Source organism: Orussus abietinus, unplaced genomic scaffold (assembly GCF_000612105.2).
Source record: "Orussus abietinus isolate OABI.00-Male unplaced genomic scaffold, Oabi_2.0 scaffold9, whole genome shotgun sequence".
Taxonomy (NCBI): domain Eukaryota; kingdom Metazoa; phylum Arthropoda; class Insecta; order Hymenoptera; family Orussidae; genus Orussus; species Orussus abietinus.
Genome location: NW_019396004.1, coordinates 31957 through 49286, shown reverse-complemented (window position 1 = coordinate 49286; position 17330 = coordinate 31957). Strand labels below are relative to the sequence as shown.

At 59.2% G+C, this 17330-nt stretch overlaps 3 protein-coding genes across 6 annotated transcripts in view; 2 read left to right on the top strand and 1 right to left on the bottom strand.

The window, feature by feature from the left end:
• Position 1: 1 nt before the first annotated feature.
• Positions 2-2419, bottom strand: LOC105700864 (dnaJ homolog subfamily C member 1). Its single transcript, XM_012427089.2, has 7 exons — positions 2080-2419; positions 1714-1815; positions 1403-1621; positions 1091-1335; positions 716-1019; positions 414-638; positions 2-331 (listed from the first exon to the last, which is right to left on the bottom strand). The coding sequence occupies exons 1-7, from the start codon at positions 2230-2232 to the stop codon at positions 266-268; spliced, it is 1314 nt and encodes a 437-aa protein (XP_012282512.1). The 5' UTR covers positions 2233-2419; the 3' UTR covers positions 2-265.
• A 328-nt stretch (positions 2420-2747) lies between these two features.
• LOC105700870 (ras-related protein Ral-a) lies at positions 2748-5932 on the top strand. 4 transcript variants are annotated; one of them, XM_012427097.2, is made up of 6 exons: positions 2749-2914; positions 3586-3728; positions 3908-4116; positions 4473-4647; positions 5053-5169; positions 5414-5535. In XM_012427097.2, exons 2-5 carry the CDS (start codon positions 3624-3626, stop codon positions 5167-5169), a joined length of 606 nt encoding a protein of 201 aa, XP_012282520.1. In that variant the 5' UTR covers positions 2749-2914; positions 3586-3623; the 3' UTR covers positions 5414-5535. The 4 variants fall into 4 exon arrangements, with proteins under 4 accessions (XP_012282523.1, XP_012282520.1, XP_012282522.1 ...); XM_012427099.2 differs by lacking the exon at positions 2749-2914 and adding an exon at positions 3150-3181; XM_012427098.1 differs by lacking the exon at positions 2749-2914 and adding an exon at positions 3168-3250.
• Positions 5933-7467: 1535 nt separating this feature from the next.
• The window catches only part of LOC105700993 (transmembrane protein 132E), a 37541-nt gene continuing 27678 nt past the window's right edge, over positions 7468-17330 (top strand). Inside the window, exon 1 of the mRNA XM_012427363.1 lies at positions 7468-7549. Within this exon, the coding sequence (XP_012282786.1) occupies positions 7510-7549 (40 nt within the window). The 5' untranslated portion in view covers positions 7468-7509. The remainder of the gene's footprint in view (positions 7550-17330) is intronic.

The window sequence follows — 17330 nt, the reverse complement described above, 5'->3', positions numbered from 1 at the left end:
ATCGTCTTTAATTATTAAATTTATTAAATAAGTACATCTTGGGCAGACACGCGTAGAAAGTGGTGCGCGATCGTGCAATGGACCACGGTCGCAGTCTTGGAAGGAAGAAGAGAAGCTTTTTGGAGGATTCAAAATGGCCGGGTCAGGATCGGCCTTTCGAGGCCAGGGGGGAAGTTCGGCTCCCAGGATGTCGATCCGAACGACGGAGCGCCGTGTCAGTGTACACGCTCCGAGTTACGGGGACCGGAGCCAATCCAGGTATCGTTCACTGTGGATGTCGCTTCTTCTTGACGAGGTCGACCAGTTGCCGATACCGAGCTTGACATTCCTCCTACGGGAGAAGAATTTTGGTTCGCTCGATAATTGAGGTTTGAAGTCTTAAATTGAAGAAAGGTGAAAGGTCTCTCTCTCACCTTGGATTTACCCTCGACGCAGGTCGCGATCCTCTCCCACCTGTCGATCGAGTTTCCTTTGGGATACTTTATAAGAGCAGCTTCTAGAGCGCGCTGCTCTTCCTGGCTCCATTCGGTGGCAGGTTCCGAGGATTCGCCACGGGTCTTGATCTTCCTCGACGGTTCCTCCGAAAAGGCAGGGACTTCGTCCGCCGCCTGACCGGGCTTCAAACCTTCGTCCTTTATCTGAAAGAGACGGGGTCTTTCAACTTGTTTCCCGACGGAGCGAAAATTATGAGCCGAGCCTGAGAAAGGAAGGGAACCTTTTTGGCCATGTGCGTAACTTCCGCGACTGTACGATTCATCGTGTCGGCGATTTTCTCCCAACGGTCCGTCGTGCCCCCGGGGTACTTTTTGACGAGGTGGATCAACTCCGCTAGGTCATCGTCGGTCCACAAACCGCCTGTTAATTTTGGCTTCTCGTAGACGTGATTCGACCTGTTGTTTTCCTTCTCGTGGAGTTGTCTCGCGTCTTCTCCTTGGCGTTCTTGTGGAGTGAAGGCTGCTCTTCGCCTCTTGGGCCCACGAGGAATAGGCTCAGGTTCCACTTCCTCGGTCTCTTGGGCCCTACGATTGAAAAGCGTGACCGGGGGGTGGGTGCTCCTTTACTTTCGAGGCATATAAGAATAAGAACTAACTGTGTTTCCTCCTCCTCCAGCTTTTTTCTACGTTTCCTTTCTTCCCACACTTCTCGCATCGTCCCAAAGGCTGACGGAATGCCAACGATGGAAGCAAAAGTCCATCGGGGCAGCTGAAAGGGCAGCGTATTCTTCACGCTGGGAGTAGGAATTTTTTCCAGGATATCCGCCAAGTCTGGAACATCCACCTTGCTCTTTCTACTTTTCTTCTGCATTTTTTGCAGTTTACTCCCGAGCACTTGCTCCTGTGGGTGAACTTTCACTTATGGAAGGAATCGCAGAATCGGTCGAGAGAACGGGACAATTGCTTACGTAAGTGTATCTTTTTTCAAAATATGCTGCCCATGCGACTAGGTATTGGCCAATGGTCGTTAATATGAACAAGATGACGCTCATCTCCAAGAGTCCCATTTTCCGCACACGGCGGTAATAATAGACAGCGGATCGCCAGTTTGGCAATCCATTGACGAGAACATCGTCATAGAGTTCTCTCTTTCCTGGGTCCTTCAAGACATCGTATACGGCTACTAACTGTAAGGAAAAAACAGCACGAATAATCCTTATTTTAGCAGGAATTTTCCGAACCTATTTGATTTTTTACCACTAGATTTTATTGTACTTACATGCCTAAATTGTTGCTCGGCATCTTCTGCAGGATTTTTATCAGGATGCAACTGCAGGGACAGCCTCCTGAACGCTTTCCTTATCTCGGAAGCATTTGCTGCCTAAGAACCAGAAATCGGAATAGTTACTCGAGTCATAGCCACGTGTCGAATGCTTCCACATTTCGGATAAGAATTTTATTATCGACGACAAGTTGCACGCGAAGAGGTTGTAAAATAATTTACTGCCCTACCGATTACGTGGCTCACACAAATTGAGGCCTTTGGACCAGTAGAATACAAGGCAATGCATAAATGTCTATGGTCTAGGAAGACAAAAATCAAAATGACACCGATATCTAGCGTAGCCACTGTAAAGAACATTACTTGCGGCACACCGAGCAGGTCGTAGAAGTTTCTGTTGACTTCTTCGACGACATCGAAGACCTCCAGCTGATCGTTGTCCCATGCTGTAGCCAAAGAGCACAAGAACACTTGGAGTACGCCAAGCACCAATGTCACCTGTCGTTTTCTTTCCATTATTTACACATAGCCCGGCCACGACTCGTCGAAGCTCAATTTTTGAAAATTATATCAAATTATCGTCATACTTTAGCAGATATCCGTGACTTTGGCTCGATGACGACTAGGTTAGAAACACGATTGCTAGCAAGTATCGTGCAATCGCCACGCGCAGTCGTGGACTGTGTGCTTTCGTTTTCCACGAACTATATAAAGGCCAGAGGACACGATCACGCTTCGATTCGTACCGTGCCTACGAGGGTCGGTAAAAGATGCCACATAGGTAGGTTCGACCCTGTCAAATGATCGTGGGCAGCTCAAAAATCAGTGGAAACTTGGCGGCGAGAAAATCCTTTGGGACTGGGTGAATGCATGCATGTACATAAATACATAGCATCCGCAGCCAATAATGGCGCTCGGATCGCAAGAAGTTCCATAGTTGTGTTTCTCGCGCCGTGGGAGAGAATTCGCTACTATAGCCATCTGTGACAGGTTGGGTCCGGTTGGGTCTGGTTGGGTCGCCATCTAAGAGTAAACGTCCGCCCCGTAACCCACATAACCTATGCAGCGCCCCGCCGCGGCCGTCGCGCCCATTCAGAGCGGTTGAGCGACGAACCAATGCGTGACGGCCGTGCGTAGACGCGAGTACGCCAGACCAAAGCACTCGGACCGAGAATCCTCCGTTAGAAGACGTTAAGAGGTATTTATCGACTCCTTTTGCTCATTCTTGGTAATGGCGAACGCGGGTATTCACTCCTGGTGCGGAGCGCTTCGAGCGTTCTCGGTACGGCTCGCTGAATTTCCCTCCTCGGCTGGACGTACGACGGCGGCACCGCCTTTCTCATTGCTCGTACCCTGTGCACACCCCGAATTTCCTGTCGGCTCGATCGAAATATAATCGTTCTTTGTCAGTCACGATTAACAGGTCTTTCCTTCTACTCCTGAAGATGCTTCTGTCATCGTAACGGTTGTCTGACATTTATTTACATTGACGTTCACCAGCGTTGTCTTTACTTGGGGCGGTTGGGCTTTTCAGGTGTTGATCATTTTTTCGTAAGAAGTTTCATGGGTTTTTTCGCATCGACTCAATGCATGGAACTTGTTTTGTAGTTAATAGGATTGGATTCAGAAGTTGCAGGAAATACCAGAGGGTTTCTTTGTCGTAGGGGATAAGGTGGGGGTCCTTGATTTCCCATGTCGATAACGGACACATTCTTTCCTGGGTTTATTAAGTAACGGCACATGCATGGGAACACCGCGGAAGCGTTTCGTAGTCCTCTGTTTTGCTGCTTAATTTATGTATGCCGCACGTGGTTAGGTACTCGTAAAATCCATAGTAACATTTAGGAATTTTGTCAATGTTTATCCTAGCGATCGCCGTTCCAGTGATCTCCATCATTTGGTGAAAAATGTCGAAGAAACCAGGTGCAACTCAAGCCCTACACAAAGTTATTATGGTCGGCAGCGGAGGCGTCGGCAAGTCTGCCCTTACTCTGCAATTTATGTACGACGAGGTGCGTGGGTGGATTCCGTGTCTCCTTATTTAGATTGCCCGACGTAACTTAGGAATACCATCGAATGTCTCGTCCACTCGACGATCCAAAACGTAGAATTTATTTTAAGTTTTATCTTTGGTTCGGACTCGTGGTAAAAAAAAATGTCTTTCTTGAATTTAACGAGGGCGTGGAATTAGTTTGTTGAAGATTACGAACCTACAAAAGCAGATTCGTACAGGAAAAAGGTTGTACTGGATGCGGAGGAGGTACAAATAGACATTCTGGACACCGCGGGTCAGGAAGATTACGCAGCTATTAGAGACAATTATTTTCGCAGCGGAGAGGGCTTTCTCTGCGTATTTTCCATCACGGAAGACGACAGTTTTCAAGCCACGCAAGAATTTAGGTGAGAACCACTCGGAAATGCGCTTTACTTTCTGCTCCAGGGAAAAATCACATATGCGTCTCTTCTCTCTTTGATTCGATGCTTGTTGTTGCTATTTAATGCGTTTCCGGTGAATCATTTATCTTGTTGCTCTTTAAAAAGCGGAAGAATCACCCATTTGGGTTTCCGGTATTCTCTCGCTTCTCTATGACGTGGACAACACGGTCGAGGATATTAAGGTTGCAGCGATATTACGTAGAAAGTAGGCTGCCTTTTTCACAATATTCGCAGGCAATCGACACACTTTCTTGCGCTGTTACGTTACTTCGATCGGAGCCACTCGACGCATCCGTTGATTCGTTTGATTTGCGTTGCAGAGAGCAAATACTCCGGGTGAAAAACGACGAAAACATTCCCTTCCTCCTAGTGGGTAACAAGAGCGATCTCCAGGAAAAGAGGAAAGTCAGCCTGGCGGAGGCACAGTCCAGGTCTCAACAGTGGGGCGTTCCATACGTGGAGACCAGTGCCAAGACCAGGGAAAACGTCGACAAGGTAATATTCCCAGGAGGAGAGGAGGATCGGTATTTTTCTTTCGAGGCCAAAGTCGAACGAGTAGCTCGCCGGCATCCGTAGTTGCACGGCCGACGTTTGTCCCTCCGGCTGGGTCGATTCTTCCGACGCGTCGTCGGTAATTTGGTCGCGGTTCGATCGCGTTGCCCGCGCTAGAGACATCGCGAACGTGCACGAACGGTAGTTCCCCGCTTAACGCAACACTGTCGCTACTGGTGCATTCTCTCGCTTTTCGTAGGAGCGTTTAGCCTACGCGTTGCACGAGTACCGTACGGGGCCCGACCACGATTCGAATCCCCGGGATCGACTCGATCGCGTCGGCCGTCGTGCACCCTGACCCGAGTGCTTTGGAGGGCCTTGAGACCAGCAGAGATTACGCATTTTCAGGTGTTTTTCGACCTGATGCGCGAGATCAGGTCGCGCAAGATCGAGGACAAGTCTGCGAGTAACGGGCGTGGGAAGGACCGCGCCAAGAGGAAGAAAAAGAAGTGCATTATCCTCTAGGTTCGCCATTTGGTTTATCCACCCTTTTTTTACTTTATCCCGATCCGCCATCCCCCGGTTTCGTTTAACGCGACGCAACGACCGAGCGTTTCGGGAGATGGAAATCCTGGTGGGAGCCGCCCGTACCCGATCGTCGCAGCTTGCGCGCAAAGAGCATGCCACGCTTTCGCGTTCCTCGCCGGACCCTCTCCCCTCGCCCCTCCTCCGTCGGGGGACTCCGACTAAACGACCGCTCGGCTTTCAGGTGTTCTTCGACCTGATGCGAGCGATAGCCGCTCGCAAGGCTCGAGAGAACCAGGCCGAGGGCGGCGAGCGCAAGAAGAAAGCGAACTGCTGCAACCTGCTTTAACGAACGCCGAGGACCCGAATAACCGCACCTCGCGGAAATACGGCATGCTGAGCCTCGTCGTGGTCAACGGAACGCCGTACACTCCGAGACGCGGCTCGTCGGCAAGGTCAGCGCCTCCCGAGGACGGAAGGCGACGGGAGGGCTCGGCCCCTGCACTTTTTCCTCTCTCTCTCCGTTTACTTTCGGCCACGCTGGCTTCGCGCGACTCGTCGACTCGGGTCGGGGACGAGGACGAAGAGGTCCGCCCGGGGGCCCGAGGAAGCCGCCGACTCCTGCTCGGGGAACGGCTCGGCTCCGTCCAGGGAAACGCGTTCCCTCGTTCGCGCCGACCGCCGAAAACGCATCGGACGCTGGCGGAACCTTCTCTCGACGAACGCGATGTAACCGATTTTCGAATAAACCTTTGATTTTCTACCTCAGGAGCGCTCATTGGACCCCTTCGAGGCGTCCCCGTCGCGCGGACGCGTACCTTGCCTCTCGTTCCGGGCGCATCTGCGAGCGGCGGGTAAATCGTCGCTCCCCTCGGGTCGGAATATCGGACACCGCTCGCCGTCCGCGACGACCTCCGGACCCCGGAGCCACGACGATCGATCACCCGGACTGGAAATGACGCCCAGAAGAGGCGCCGAGTCCTCGCCGAGTCCTCGCCGAGTCCTCGCCCGAGCACGAGGGCGGCATTTATTTCGCGCCTCGAAACGCGCAGCCGTAGATTTATCGCATCGCCCTCGTCTTGGTCGACCGTAAATCGCGCCTTGCGGAGCCGCGAGGACGCGGGAGTTCTCTTGTCGAATCGATCGAGCCTGCACCCAGGTGTCTCGATGCCGAATTTTTTTCGGCCAACCTCCGAGGGGCCGAAAAAGTTCCCACCGTCTTCGCAGCGGGGCTCGAGGTATCGGAAATCGCGTTCCTTCGAACCCCGGCTCCTGGCGACGCCGAGCACGAGCGAGCGTAAATTTCCCCGAGTAAACCGTAACCCGGGGAGCGTAAAAATAAAATCGATGGAAGGTGCACCGGCGAGGCGCACTTTCCCCCCGAGCCCGACGACGCGGTCGTTATCGTTTTTACGTTCCAACGGGGCACCTCCTCTCCGAGCGGCCGATTCCTTCGACGCGGATCGGAATCGGGGATCTCGCGTGAATTTTAAACCCGGGCGAGGTCGACGGTTCCCGAAAACCGGCGAGGGCGGTCGTCGAAAGGAGGGAAATCCGGACGGGTGGAGTCCCGGGAGCGAAGCTCATTAAAATCTCGCGCAATTATCGGGTCCGGAGTCGACCGGACGGGAGACGTCGTTACCGGGCATCTTTCCTTCGGGGCTCCCTCGGAGCGGAACCGTAGATGCCGCACCCGGTAGCACCCTGGAGGCCGAGAAGCCGAGGGACGGTCGGGAACGTCCCGGAAATGGACTCTTCGACCGCCACCGGACGACGGGGTCCGCTCCGAGAGCGAGGGGCGGAGAAGAAGAAGAAGAAGGGTCCCGCGATCGCGGAATCCTTCCCCCGTCCCCGAGAGAAATCGGGTCGATTCTCGCCGACTCGATCGAGGTTCCCGAAATCTCGGTCCACGCGTCGCTCGGAAGGTCTCGGTCCGGAGAGGGGGGAGGTGCGCGCGCAGCGGCGGCGGGCGAGGGCAGGCGAGGGGCCCGGCGCGGCCGCGGGCCGGTCAATACTCCGAGCGACGCGGCGGTGAGAGCACGCGAGTACGCGAGCCGCGCGAGACCGACCGTGCGCGCCGAACACGCGGACCGCCGCGCGACCGCTACGTGGCCGCGAGACCGCGACGCCTCGCCGTCGGCCCGACCCGGAGGCCAGGTGAGTCTCCCGGGAATGTGAGCGCGGAAGAGGCAAGGGAGGGAGAGCGCGAGCTCGCGCGACAGGTGGACGCGGAGCCGTCGCGGCGGCCGGCGTCGGCCCTCCCGAAGACTATGCGCCCGGCCTGAGGATTCCATGCCGGAGACCGACCCGCCGCTCGGGACGACCCGACTCGCGACCCCCATGGACCTATGGACGTTCTGCCTCCTCTTCGCTGCCGCGGGTGAGTACCTCCAGCGAGATCGATCGGGTCCCGAGCCCCGATCCCGAGGGACCCGGGTGCGGCCCCCGTGGGGAAAGCAGGTGGGCGACCACGGGGCCCGCTTGCGATTTCCGATTCGCGCGTGCCCCGAGATACCGAGACTTCCGAACCCAGGGAGACAAAGGAGGACCGATCGCGTCGCTTTCCTCGCTTTCCTCGCTTTCCTTCTCCCCCCGGCCCGGTTCGTTCGCGGCGCTTGCGATCGTTTGTTTACGTGCCCGATCTCCACGCCGTCCTTCCTCCCTTATCCGAGTGGCCGCGGAAATTGGGTTACGAAGTATCGCGGAGACGTCGGACTCTAAGGTCTCCCTCGCCGTGCTCGATATACGCCGTAACGGGGACATCGGGTCGAGGGGTGGAAGAATCGATGGGCCCTCTCCGTTCCGTGCCTCGCGGATTTTTCACCTTTGACGGGTCGCGAGGCGGACGAGCCCGACCGAAATCGTTGTCGCGCGTTTATCTCCTTATCGCGAGGACCCCGCGAGACGCGCCGACGTTTCGTCGAGATCCCCGAGCGGAGGGGAGGAAGAATCGATGGGTTCGATCGTTCGCTCCCTTCCGGCGACCCTCGAGCGCGCCCCACCTTTTCTTCCCTTTTGGCCGAGAGCGATCCCTTTGTGCCTTGGGCCGCTCCACCTCCGACTTTGACCTCGGCTCTTTCCCTCTTTCCCGTCCCCTCGCGGAGGCGCCTCCGCCGAGAGATCCGAGGGAGTCGTTCTCCTGGACGCGACCTTCCGGTCCGGGAGCACCGCCTGCTCGATTTCCCTTCCTCGTCGAAGCGAGACCGAGGAGACGCGGGAGAGGATCCGGGGCGAATCTTTACCGCGGGATTTCGTCGAGGATCTTCCGTCCTCGGCGATTTCGCGACCGAGCGATTTCCTCCGGACGAGCGCGATTACGCGGGAAACCCGGACTCGTCGCTCGGTTCCGGGAGGCAGCGATCGCGCCCGACTCGAAGTAAATCGCGGGGAGTAAAAAGGAAGAAGCGGAAAAATAAAAGGAGGGGAAACGGGTGGACGGAACGCATTCCGCGTCGGAATCGCTCGGGCATTCGTTAGCGTATCGACCGTTCCCGACCCCCTTGGTCTCGCGGAGTCCCCCGGAGTCCCCCCCGAGAACGAGGGGCTCCGCCGAGGGATCGATTCGCCCCTCGAGGGGAACGACTCCGCTCCGGACCCCCCGCGAGTCGGAGAGGATCGAGGACGTCGAGAGTTCGTCTCTCCTCCGACCTCTTGGATTTCGGTCCCTCGGGGGAGCCTCGAAGGACGAAACCCGCCGACGTCTCGCGTAACCGGCCTGGCCGGGTTCTTTCTCTCCCTCTCTTCCTCTCCCGAGGACGCGCTCGCGTGACTCAGCCCACGGGCACGCGTCGGCGAGTCGAGGGCCGTCGCGACGCCGGAAGCGCAAGGCCCTGGCCGGCCAGCTAATTGTTAATCCGGGTCCGTCCCGAGAAAAATTAATACGCTCCCTCGTCCCCGGGCTCTCGACCGGACAGTTTTTAAATGGCCGAATTTACCGCGGCCGAATCCCGGCTCTCCGTCTCGCCGCAAGGGAGAAAATGGGATCGATCCCGGCACCGGGGGGGGGTTGCGACGCCTTCGACGTCGAGGGGACGGCGGCATCGGCGATCGGGGAGCCGGGTCCCCCGGGCCCCCCGGGCCCCCCGGGCCCCCCGGGCCCGCCAAGGGGGACTCCGCCCCAAATCGTCCGTGACGCCGCACCGCCATCGATCCTCTCCCCTCGGGGATGAAGAGGAAAACCGCTTAACGCTCCGCGGCGGACCCGCGCCCGTCGGAGGCACGTCGAGGCGTCGCGTCGACTTCTAGCAGAATTCCCCGCCCTCCGACTCTCTTTCCACCCTCGTCGCGCGGGGATAGCGGCGAGACGAGGGCATCGCGCGTTTCGGCCGCGGCCTACTCCCGAGGGATCAAAGGGACTCTTCCCCGAGATCGGGGCGTCCCGCACTCCGAAACCCGCTTCCGGCCCGGCCGCGCGTCCTCGCCCGCCGATGCGGGGCGAACCTGGCCGCGCGGGATCGATCCATCGACCGGGAGCGCAGGCATGCGTGCCCGCACGCATCCGGCTCGTTAATCCGTTAATTCATCCCGGCGACCCGGCCCGGCCCCGTCGGACCTCCCCCGAGACTCGGCCGCGGAAATCGCGGCTCCGAAGTCCCTCTCCGCTCGATGCGCTCCTCGGCGGGGCGGCCGGAGACTCCTGGCGGGCATCGGGCCGCTAACTCGGTTATTCGACGGGAATTACGGCGCACCGCGGCCGCGTTACCAAAGTTCCCGGGTTACCCGGGCCACTTTGTCCTCTCCGCGACGCCGGCCGCGCGGAAACGAGGACGGTTTCTAATTTTTCCTCCCCCTTCGCGCCCGACTGAAACCCGGTCGAGGAGGCCGCTCGATTTCCTCCGCCTCGGGCGTTTACGGCGCGCCGAGTCCGATAATTGCGAATAAAGGAGAGGAGGACGGCCGGAGACGACCGGAGACGGCCGGAGACGGCTTATCGATCCTGGCGGTGGACCAAGGCTTTACGTAAGCCCGCGGTGCCCCGGAGTCGATTCGGACACCCCGGGAGGCGCCTTCGGGCCCTTTGTGCCGGGCGGGCGAATCGCGATTCGGGGACTCTTTCCGAGCTCTTCCCGCGCGGGAACGCAATTTGCCGAGTTTACGAGCGTCCCCGCCCTCGAGGGGCCCCCCGAGGGCGAGGCTGGCATTCCCGGCGTCGTAATTAGCATTCCGCGGTCCTAAATCGCGCAAACACGCGGGCGAGCGAGCCGCCGACCTCGAGGAGTCCGTCCGGGTCGGCCATCTCGTTCGGCCGGATCGTTCTCCGCGGCGAGATGCGAATACGCGTTATCGTAAATTATGCGTCCACCGTCGGAAAGAGGAAACGGAGGGAGTATTTCGGGGAAGCCGGTCGCGGGACTATCTCGACGGCGCCTCTCGGAGCGGAAGCCGGGGCGCGAGGAGACCCCCCGAAGGGCCTCCGGGTCGAGGAGGAGGTCGAGGAGGAGGTCGAGGAGGTCGAGCTACGTGCTCGAGACGAAGTGGCATGGAAGCCTCCGAGACGAGTGGCTCGCGACGCCGCACCTGCCGCGGTTTCCTTATAGCTCTCCCCCGGTTTTCCGCCACGTCCTCCTTTCTCCTCTCTTCCGCCTCCCTTCCGCCTCCTTTCCTCCTCCCTCGCTCCTCCGGCGGTTTTCCACCGCGGTGCGGAATTTACGAGCGACCTCGCCGAGCCCGTCGCGCGGCTGCTTCCCACTTTTCGCCGATTTTCTCCCGGCGGGATCGCCGATCTCGATCCTTCTTCCCAGAGTTCCCTTCCGTTCCCCTCGGCGCCTGTCCGGTCCCGACTCGACCGGCGGCTTTTTTCCCGTCCCGCTTGGCTCTCGTTTCCGGATCGAGCGACCGAGGGAACTCTCGACCTTCCCGAAGTTATTTCCGTATTCGTTTACCCGCGTCTGGGTCGGAAGCCGGTCCGAGACCGGCTCCTCGGACCGCGGCGCACTTTAAACGCGAGCGCGAACCGATACCCGGGAATCCGCGAGGATTCGTCGTTAGCTGCTCCTCGATCGCCGAGGACGTTGCGCTGGCCCAGCGTATAGAAAATGACGGCAGAAGTTCGCGGAGCCGGGATCCATCGGTCGAGTCGGATTCGACGATCGCGTCTACTTCTCTCTCCTTAACTGCCATCGGGGCCGACGTCGGGTTCGCGACACTCGGTCACGCGCGGCTCGTCCCCTTCCGAGAGGGTCCGGCCGGTTCTCGCGTATCTTTCTCTATGCGTTTTCCCGAAACGTCGAGCCCCGTCCGCGGCGTTGAAAAATTGGAGCGCGACGTCCTCCGCGCCCGAAACGATATCTCACGGTATCTCCCGTTTCCTCCGATAAGGCCGAAGACGCGGCGCCTCCTCGCCCGTCCTCGCCTCGAGATTCGTCCCGAGATTCGTCCCGAGATTCGTCCCGAGCCCCTCGAGCCCACGTGGCGGAAGGAAGAGAACGGGAGCTCGACGTCGTCGATTTCCAAGCTAATTTCGGCGTCTTTTGAGAATTCCCGGATCGACGCTCCACGTAACGAAAATGGATCACCAAGAAAGAATAATCCTCTTTCCGAGGTGATTCTCGCGGTCCTTTGCGAGCGCGGGAACGGGCGAGGTGCATCGGGAGGTCGATAAAGAGGGTCGAGAGGAGCGTCGCGCATCTAAATGGGAATCTCTTCCCTGGCCCCGAAGGAGGGGAGAGGGAGCTCCGATTATAAAGTAAACGCGTCTCCCGATCTACGCCCACGTCCCCGCTCGAGGAGCCGGTGTTCCAGTCGCGGAATCCGGGGCAAGCGAGGTGCAACCTCGGTGCAACCTCGGTCGGGGAGGGTCGAACCTCGTTCCGCCGGTCCAGGGAGGGATGATCCCGGCGGGAAGCAATTTCGTCGGGCGCTCGTCGGATGAACTCGAAACCGAAGCCCTTTTCGCGCCGATGAATTATTCAGGGAAACGCCGCCGGCTCGAGAGACCCTCGGACCGGTATCCGGAGCCCCTGCCGGCCGTTTCGCCGTCCCGGAGAAGTCGGGACCTTCCGGGCGTCGACTTTAAAGAGCAAGGAAGGATGATTTCCTCGTCGGTGGGTCGCGAGGGCGCCTTCCTCTCGGAAACGCTCCCGTCCGGGGATTTATTGCAATTCGAGGCGATAGCGGAAACTCGGTCCTTTCCCTTCGTTCGCGAGTCTCCTCTTCCTCTTCCCTCTCCGCCCTTGACGGCCCGCTCGGCCCTCAACAGTGGGCGATTCCATCGATCGGGGCGAAAAACGCCCATTTTCCTGGAAGCGCCGGGAATCCCCGTCCTCGCGCGGGTGCACGAAGCGCATAAAGCCCGGGAGGCGCGGGATGGAATTTATCATCGATAAACGGCGAATGGGAAGGGCCCTATCCCTCCATAAATTTATTCCGCGTAAGCCGATAGACCGCGGTTTAATGCGCGGAACGGACGGCGATCCCGGCGGCGGGACGTCGCGGGCGTTAACGCGAATCAGAGGTGCGCTTTGCGGTCCCGCGATCCGTTCGCGGTTTTCCGGTGGCGAGGCTTTGCCCTCGAAAATTCCTTTTTTTTTCCTTTTAAACCGCCCCCCGTTTCTTTCGAAGCGTTGCAAACCGGACGGAGCGGCCAGGGTCGACTCGGGTCAGGGACGGCACCGACGCGGTTGCGGGAAATTAGAATCGCGCTCTCCGCAATGCGAAAGTCATCCCCTCTCGTCCCGGGATGATTTCGGGGACGGCAAACCGTGGACGTCCGCGCGGCGGAAAAAGGACGCGAGGACCCCTCTACGTCCCGGAATGCCCTCCGGCAAAGGACGAACCGCGAATCCTTTGCCCCGGCTCGAAAACCTCCACCTTCGATCGAGGAAGTCCCGTCGATCCGAGAATTCCCTGAAATCCCCGGGGATTCTCGAAAGGGGGAATTCCTGGCCGTGGATCGCCTTTCGCCTCGTGAAAACCTCGCTCGATCGAGGAGGTTCCATCCATTCCGGAATTCCGCCGAGTCCCTCGGGAAATCCGTGAAAGGGCGAATCCCTCGCCTCGCCTTCGATCGAAGGAGCGCCGTCGATCCGGGAATTCTCCCGAGTCTCTCGGGACCCCGTTTCCTCGGGTTCTAATAAGTCCCGGCATGCGCCGACTTCTCCCTCCGCGAGCTAATAAAACCACCCTGGCTGCCCCTTGCAGGGGCGGTTTCCCTCTTTTTCCGGCCGGTTCCCGGTTCCGACTCGAGGCTTCCGGTTTATTGCGCGCGGGTAAACGTCCTTCGGGGCGGCGAGAAGAAAACCTCCCCCGGGCCGCCCCGCCGCGGTTGCGGATGGCTGCGCCAACTGCAACCGCACCGGCTACTCGTTACGATGCGGAGCCGGATGATGGATTAAGTTCGGGCACGAACGAAGCCTCGACCTTAAATTACCGGCGGGCGGTTCCCGACGTTCCCGACGTTCCCGACGTTCCCGACGTTCCCGTTGGCTCCCGGGCTCCGAAACGAGACGAAACGGCGACTTCGATCGTCTCGCGCCCGGGGATTCGCTCGGACGGACCTCGGATCGACCTCGACCCGTTCGCGGTCGAGGTCGGCATCTTTTCCTCCCGCGGGAAGGTGGCCTTCCCGGGGACCGGTTTCCTCCCCCCCCCTTGCCGGCGAACGCAGCTTCCGAGGAAGGACTCCTCCTCTCCTCCGCCATCGAGCCGGATAACGAATCTCTCCGATCCCGACGCACTTACCTCTCGCTTTCGCGCGAGCCGGCGTCCCCGGCGTCCCCGGCGTTCGAGGGCAGTTTTTCCTCCCCCTGCGGCGTTTCGAGCCTCCTTGAGAGGAAAAAATCCTGAAGAGGCGGGGAGGCAAAGAAGAGCGGGCGGCTTATTGTCGTCGGCGCGACGCGAAGCTGCAGCATCCGCGTTATATATATGAAGCTCGTAGGTGCTCGGTATATACGCAAGGTCGTATATAAATGAAACCTTGTATCTCGTATATATTGCCATTTTGCCGAGCCGATCGCGCGAGTCGCTCCTCGAGATCCGATACGCCCCGGCGGGAGTAATTGAAAAATCCCAATAACAACCCTCGGAAAACGGGTGGCGCTCGCGGGAGGATTTTCCACGGCGGGGCGGCGCCCCGGGAGGGGAGGCAGGGGGATCGGGGAAAAAAAGCACAAGGGCTCTTCCTTTTCAGCCGCGGGCTTGTTTCCACCTCGAGTGAACTCCAGAAGTACGCGGAGAGACGTCTCTCTTGGGTGCACAAGGGGGTGTAAACGCGCGATGTAGGGTGGAGAAAAATATTTTCCGGACGCCTGGACTCCGCGGTCCGTGAAAACTCGAGGGGCAGTTTCGTGCCATCGGCGCGGTACCTAATATTTCGACATTTATGCGTTCTACCCGTCGCGGAAGGAAAGGAGCGCAAAGAAACGTGGAAAACTTGCAACATTTTGAGACGCTTTGTCGGCTACTCGGAAAGAAGACGCGGAAGACGCGGAAAACCTCCTTCGTTTCGGGACACCGTTAATTGGGCCGGTATAAACGGCAAAGACGATTAACGGTATCGCCGCGCAAACGAGCAACGTCGGCTAATTGGTCGAGAAGAAGGAGCGCTCCCTGGAAAATTGGCCGGGGCACGGGGAGAGTTTTCGACTCCCGCGGCCAGTCGCCGAAGTCTCGGTCGAGAGAAAGAGGGTGCCGAAGCTTATCCTTTTTTTCCGCCCTCTCGACCCGAGCACCCGGAGTAAATAGGGGGGCAACTCGGGCCAAGCTAAAGCCGGGCGAACGCGGAGAAGGAGAAACCGCACGCTTTTCCTGGCCCGTCGGCCCGACTCGGCCCGACTCGGCCCAATTGCGAGTCTCGGTGCCCGTCGAGTTCGCGATTGCCCGAGTGGGGGCGTCGGTCCCGCCAGGAACGGCAGAACGCCATCGAATATTTATTTTCCACGGGGGCGGAAAAATTGGAAAGGTTCCGCCCCGCCTCCGTCGCGGACCGCCCGGGCCCTTTCCGGGTCCCCCGGGAAGACGCGCCATGGCAACGGGCCGAAGAATTAATTGGGTTAACTGGTTCGGTCCGGCAATTAACCCGGCGGACCATGGGAGCGACCCTTAGCCCGGCAGCGGCGGTCCAAATTGGCCGGGTCTCGTACGTGCGGGCCCGCGACGACGAGCGTCGCGCGCTTCTTCGCGATCCATTGTTCAACGTGACCGAGGTGGCTCGTTAGGGGCAACCACCCCCTTGCCGCGACCTAAATCGCGCTAAGGCCCCCCGCCCCCGCTCCCGGAGCTGCGTACGCGTACGCGAGGCGGCGCACCGTTTTCCATCGATTTGCTGCGGCCGGGGGCCCCGGACCCCCTCGCGAGCGTCCCCGGCTGAGCGCGGATAGGTTCGGGGGACCGGGAAGCCCGTTTGCCGGCGTTGGCGACGAGACCGGGCCATTTTACCTCTTCCCCGGGGCTCTCGGGATTCCTCGATCGCGCGGCCTGAATCCCCCGGAGCCCGGGGGAGCCCGGGACGCGCGACCGTCCCATCGATCCGTTCTTCTCGACGCCCTTTGCGCTCTCGAGGATCCGGCGAGTCCGCCCCGGACGGCGCCGTAAACGGTTCCACCTGTACCCTCGGCCTGACCGCGCCCCGTCTCGTAGGCTCCTCGTAAGGAGCGCGGCCATCTTGGGAGTGCGGACGTAAAAGTATAACGATCTCGTTTACGATCCGCGTTATCCGTCCGGACGCGGCCGGAACGTCGCGAAATTGCGAACGGAACCCGGCCTCCGGCCGCCACTTTCGGGACGAATCTCCGAGGACCGTTTCCGGAATTCTTTTTCCTTTCTTCGGGCTTGCCTTTACGCGCCAGGAAACGACTCCCCAAAGTAGGGGACGCTCCGTTCGATCGAGGACGTCGGCTCCACTCCGAGCCGGGGAACGACCGACCGATTCCCGGTCGACGAACGGCTCGCCCTCGCGAGATCGAACGGCGGATTATCGGATTTCCATGATTTCTCGCCCTTAACGAGGCGGGCGTTCCGCGCCGCTCTCGGTCTCTCCTCGTCCGGCCGTAACGAGGCCCTCCTTTGTAAACGAACGGATTCGGAGCTGTCCGAACCGGACGTCCTCGGCGAGACGAGACCCGACCCTCCCCTTGAACTCCCCAGAAAATCGGGAGCCGTCGACCCGGGGGTCGCATGCGATGCGATCGATTCCATTCGGAGGGCCGGCACCGGAAACTTTCGGACCGTTGACTTCGCGCCTCCTCCGTAACGACGCCGACGTCGCCGTTCATTTTGCAGGAGTTCGGGACTGCGAGAGGCCGAGGCGAAGCGTTTGTACGCCGGTCGGTCGTTCTCGTTATAATTAGCCGACGTCTTCGTTATAATTAATCCTTTAATCAGCAAGTTTGCGCGCTTCTCGCCAATTAGGTCCTAGTTGGGCCAACAAGGAGCCGGCGTGCAGTTTTCAGTAGGAGCGGCGAACCGCCTCCCTCGCCCCGACCCGGCCTCGCGCATCCGACCTCCTCGCCCCTAGAATATCGTTACCCCCGAACGAGTAAACACTCGAGGGTCGTTTCGGGCGCGATCGGTTCCCGACCCGGGGCAGCCGCCGAAGGGACGCGGCTCGGACGGGAAAAGTCCGAGATCGAATCCGAGGCGGCGACGCGTCTCCTTTTCGACTCCCTCCATCTTTAATATCGAGAGCGACATCTGCGATTCGTTCCTCGTGTTTATTCCTCCTCTCGATATTTCATCCGGCTTTGTCGGCCCCTCCCCCGCTTCTCGTCGACCCATTTTCCCCGGAGAAAAGCCTTTCCGACGTGTCCTCCGCCATTTTCTTCGCCTCGCTCCGTGATTCGAAGGAACCTCGAAAAATCGCCTTCCGTTTCTTCGGAGCGGCGAACTTTTCCCCGAAGGAGGGCGGCGGGTCCGATACCACGGATAAGCGGATTCCTCGGATGCTCCCTTCTCCCGGGACCCCGGAGTAATTTCTCCGAGGGCTCGTTGTTTCCCGAGTTATCCTCTCGCGGATTCTCCCGCCGCCCCGGAAAGGAACGCCTCGTCGATTCAAAATTGTCCGACCCTCGACGATCTTTCGCTCTCGCGATTCCGGCCGTTTTCGCGGGTGTCATTGAAAGCGCATCTCCGCCGAACGCGGGAGAAGGAGGGCATCCTCTCCGGGCGCATTCGGGAGGAAAGCGGTCTCGCTTGTTTTATGCGGAAGGAAAGGCTTCGCTTTGGGG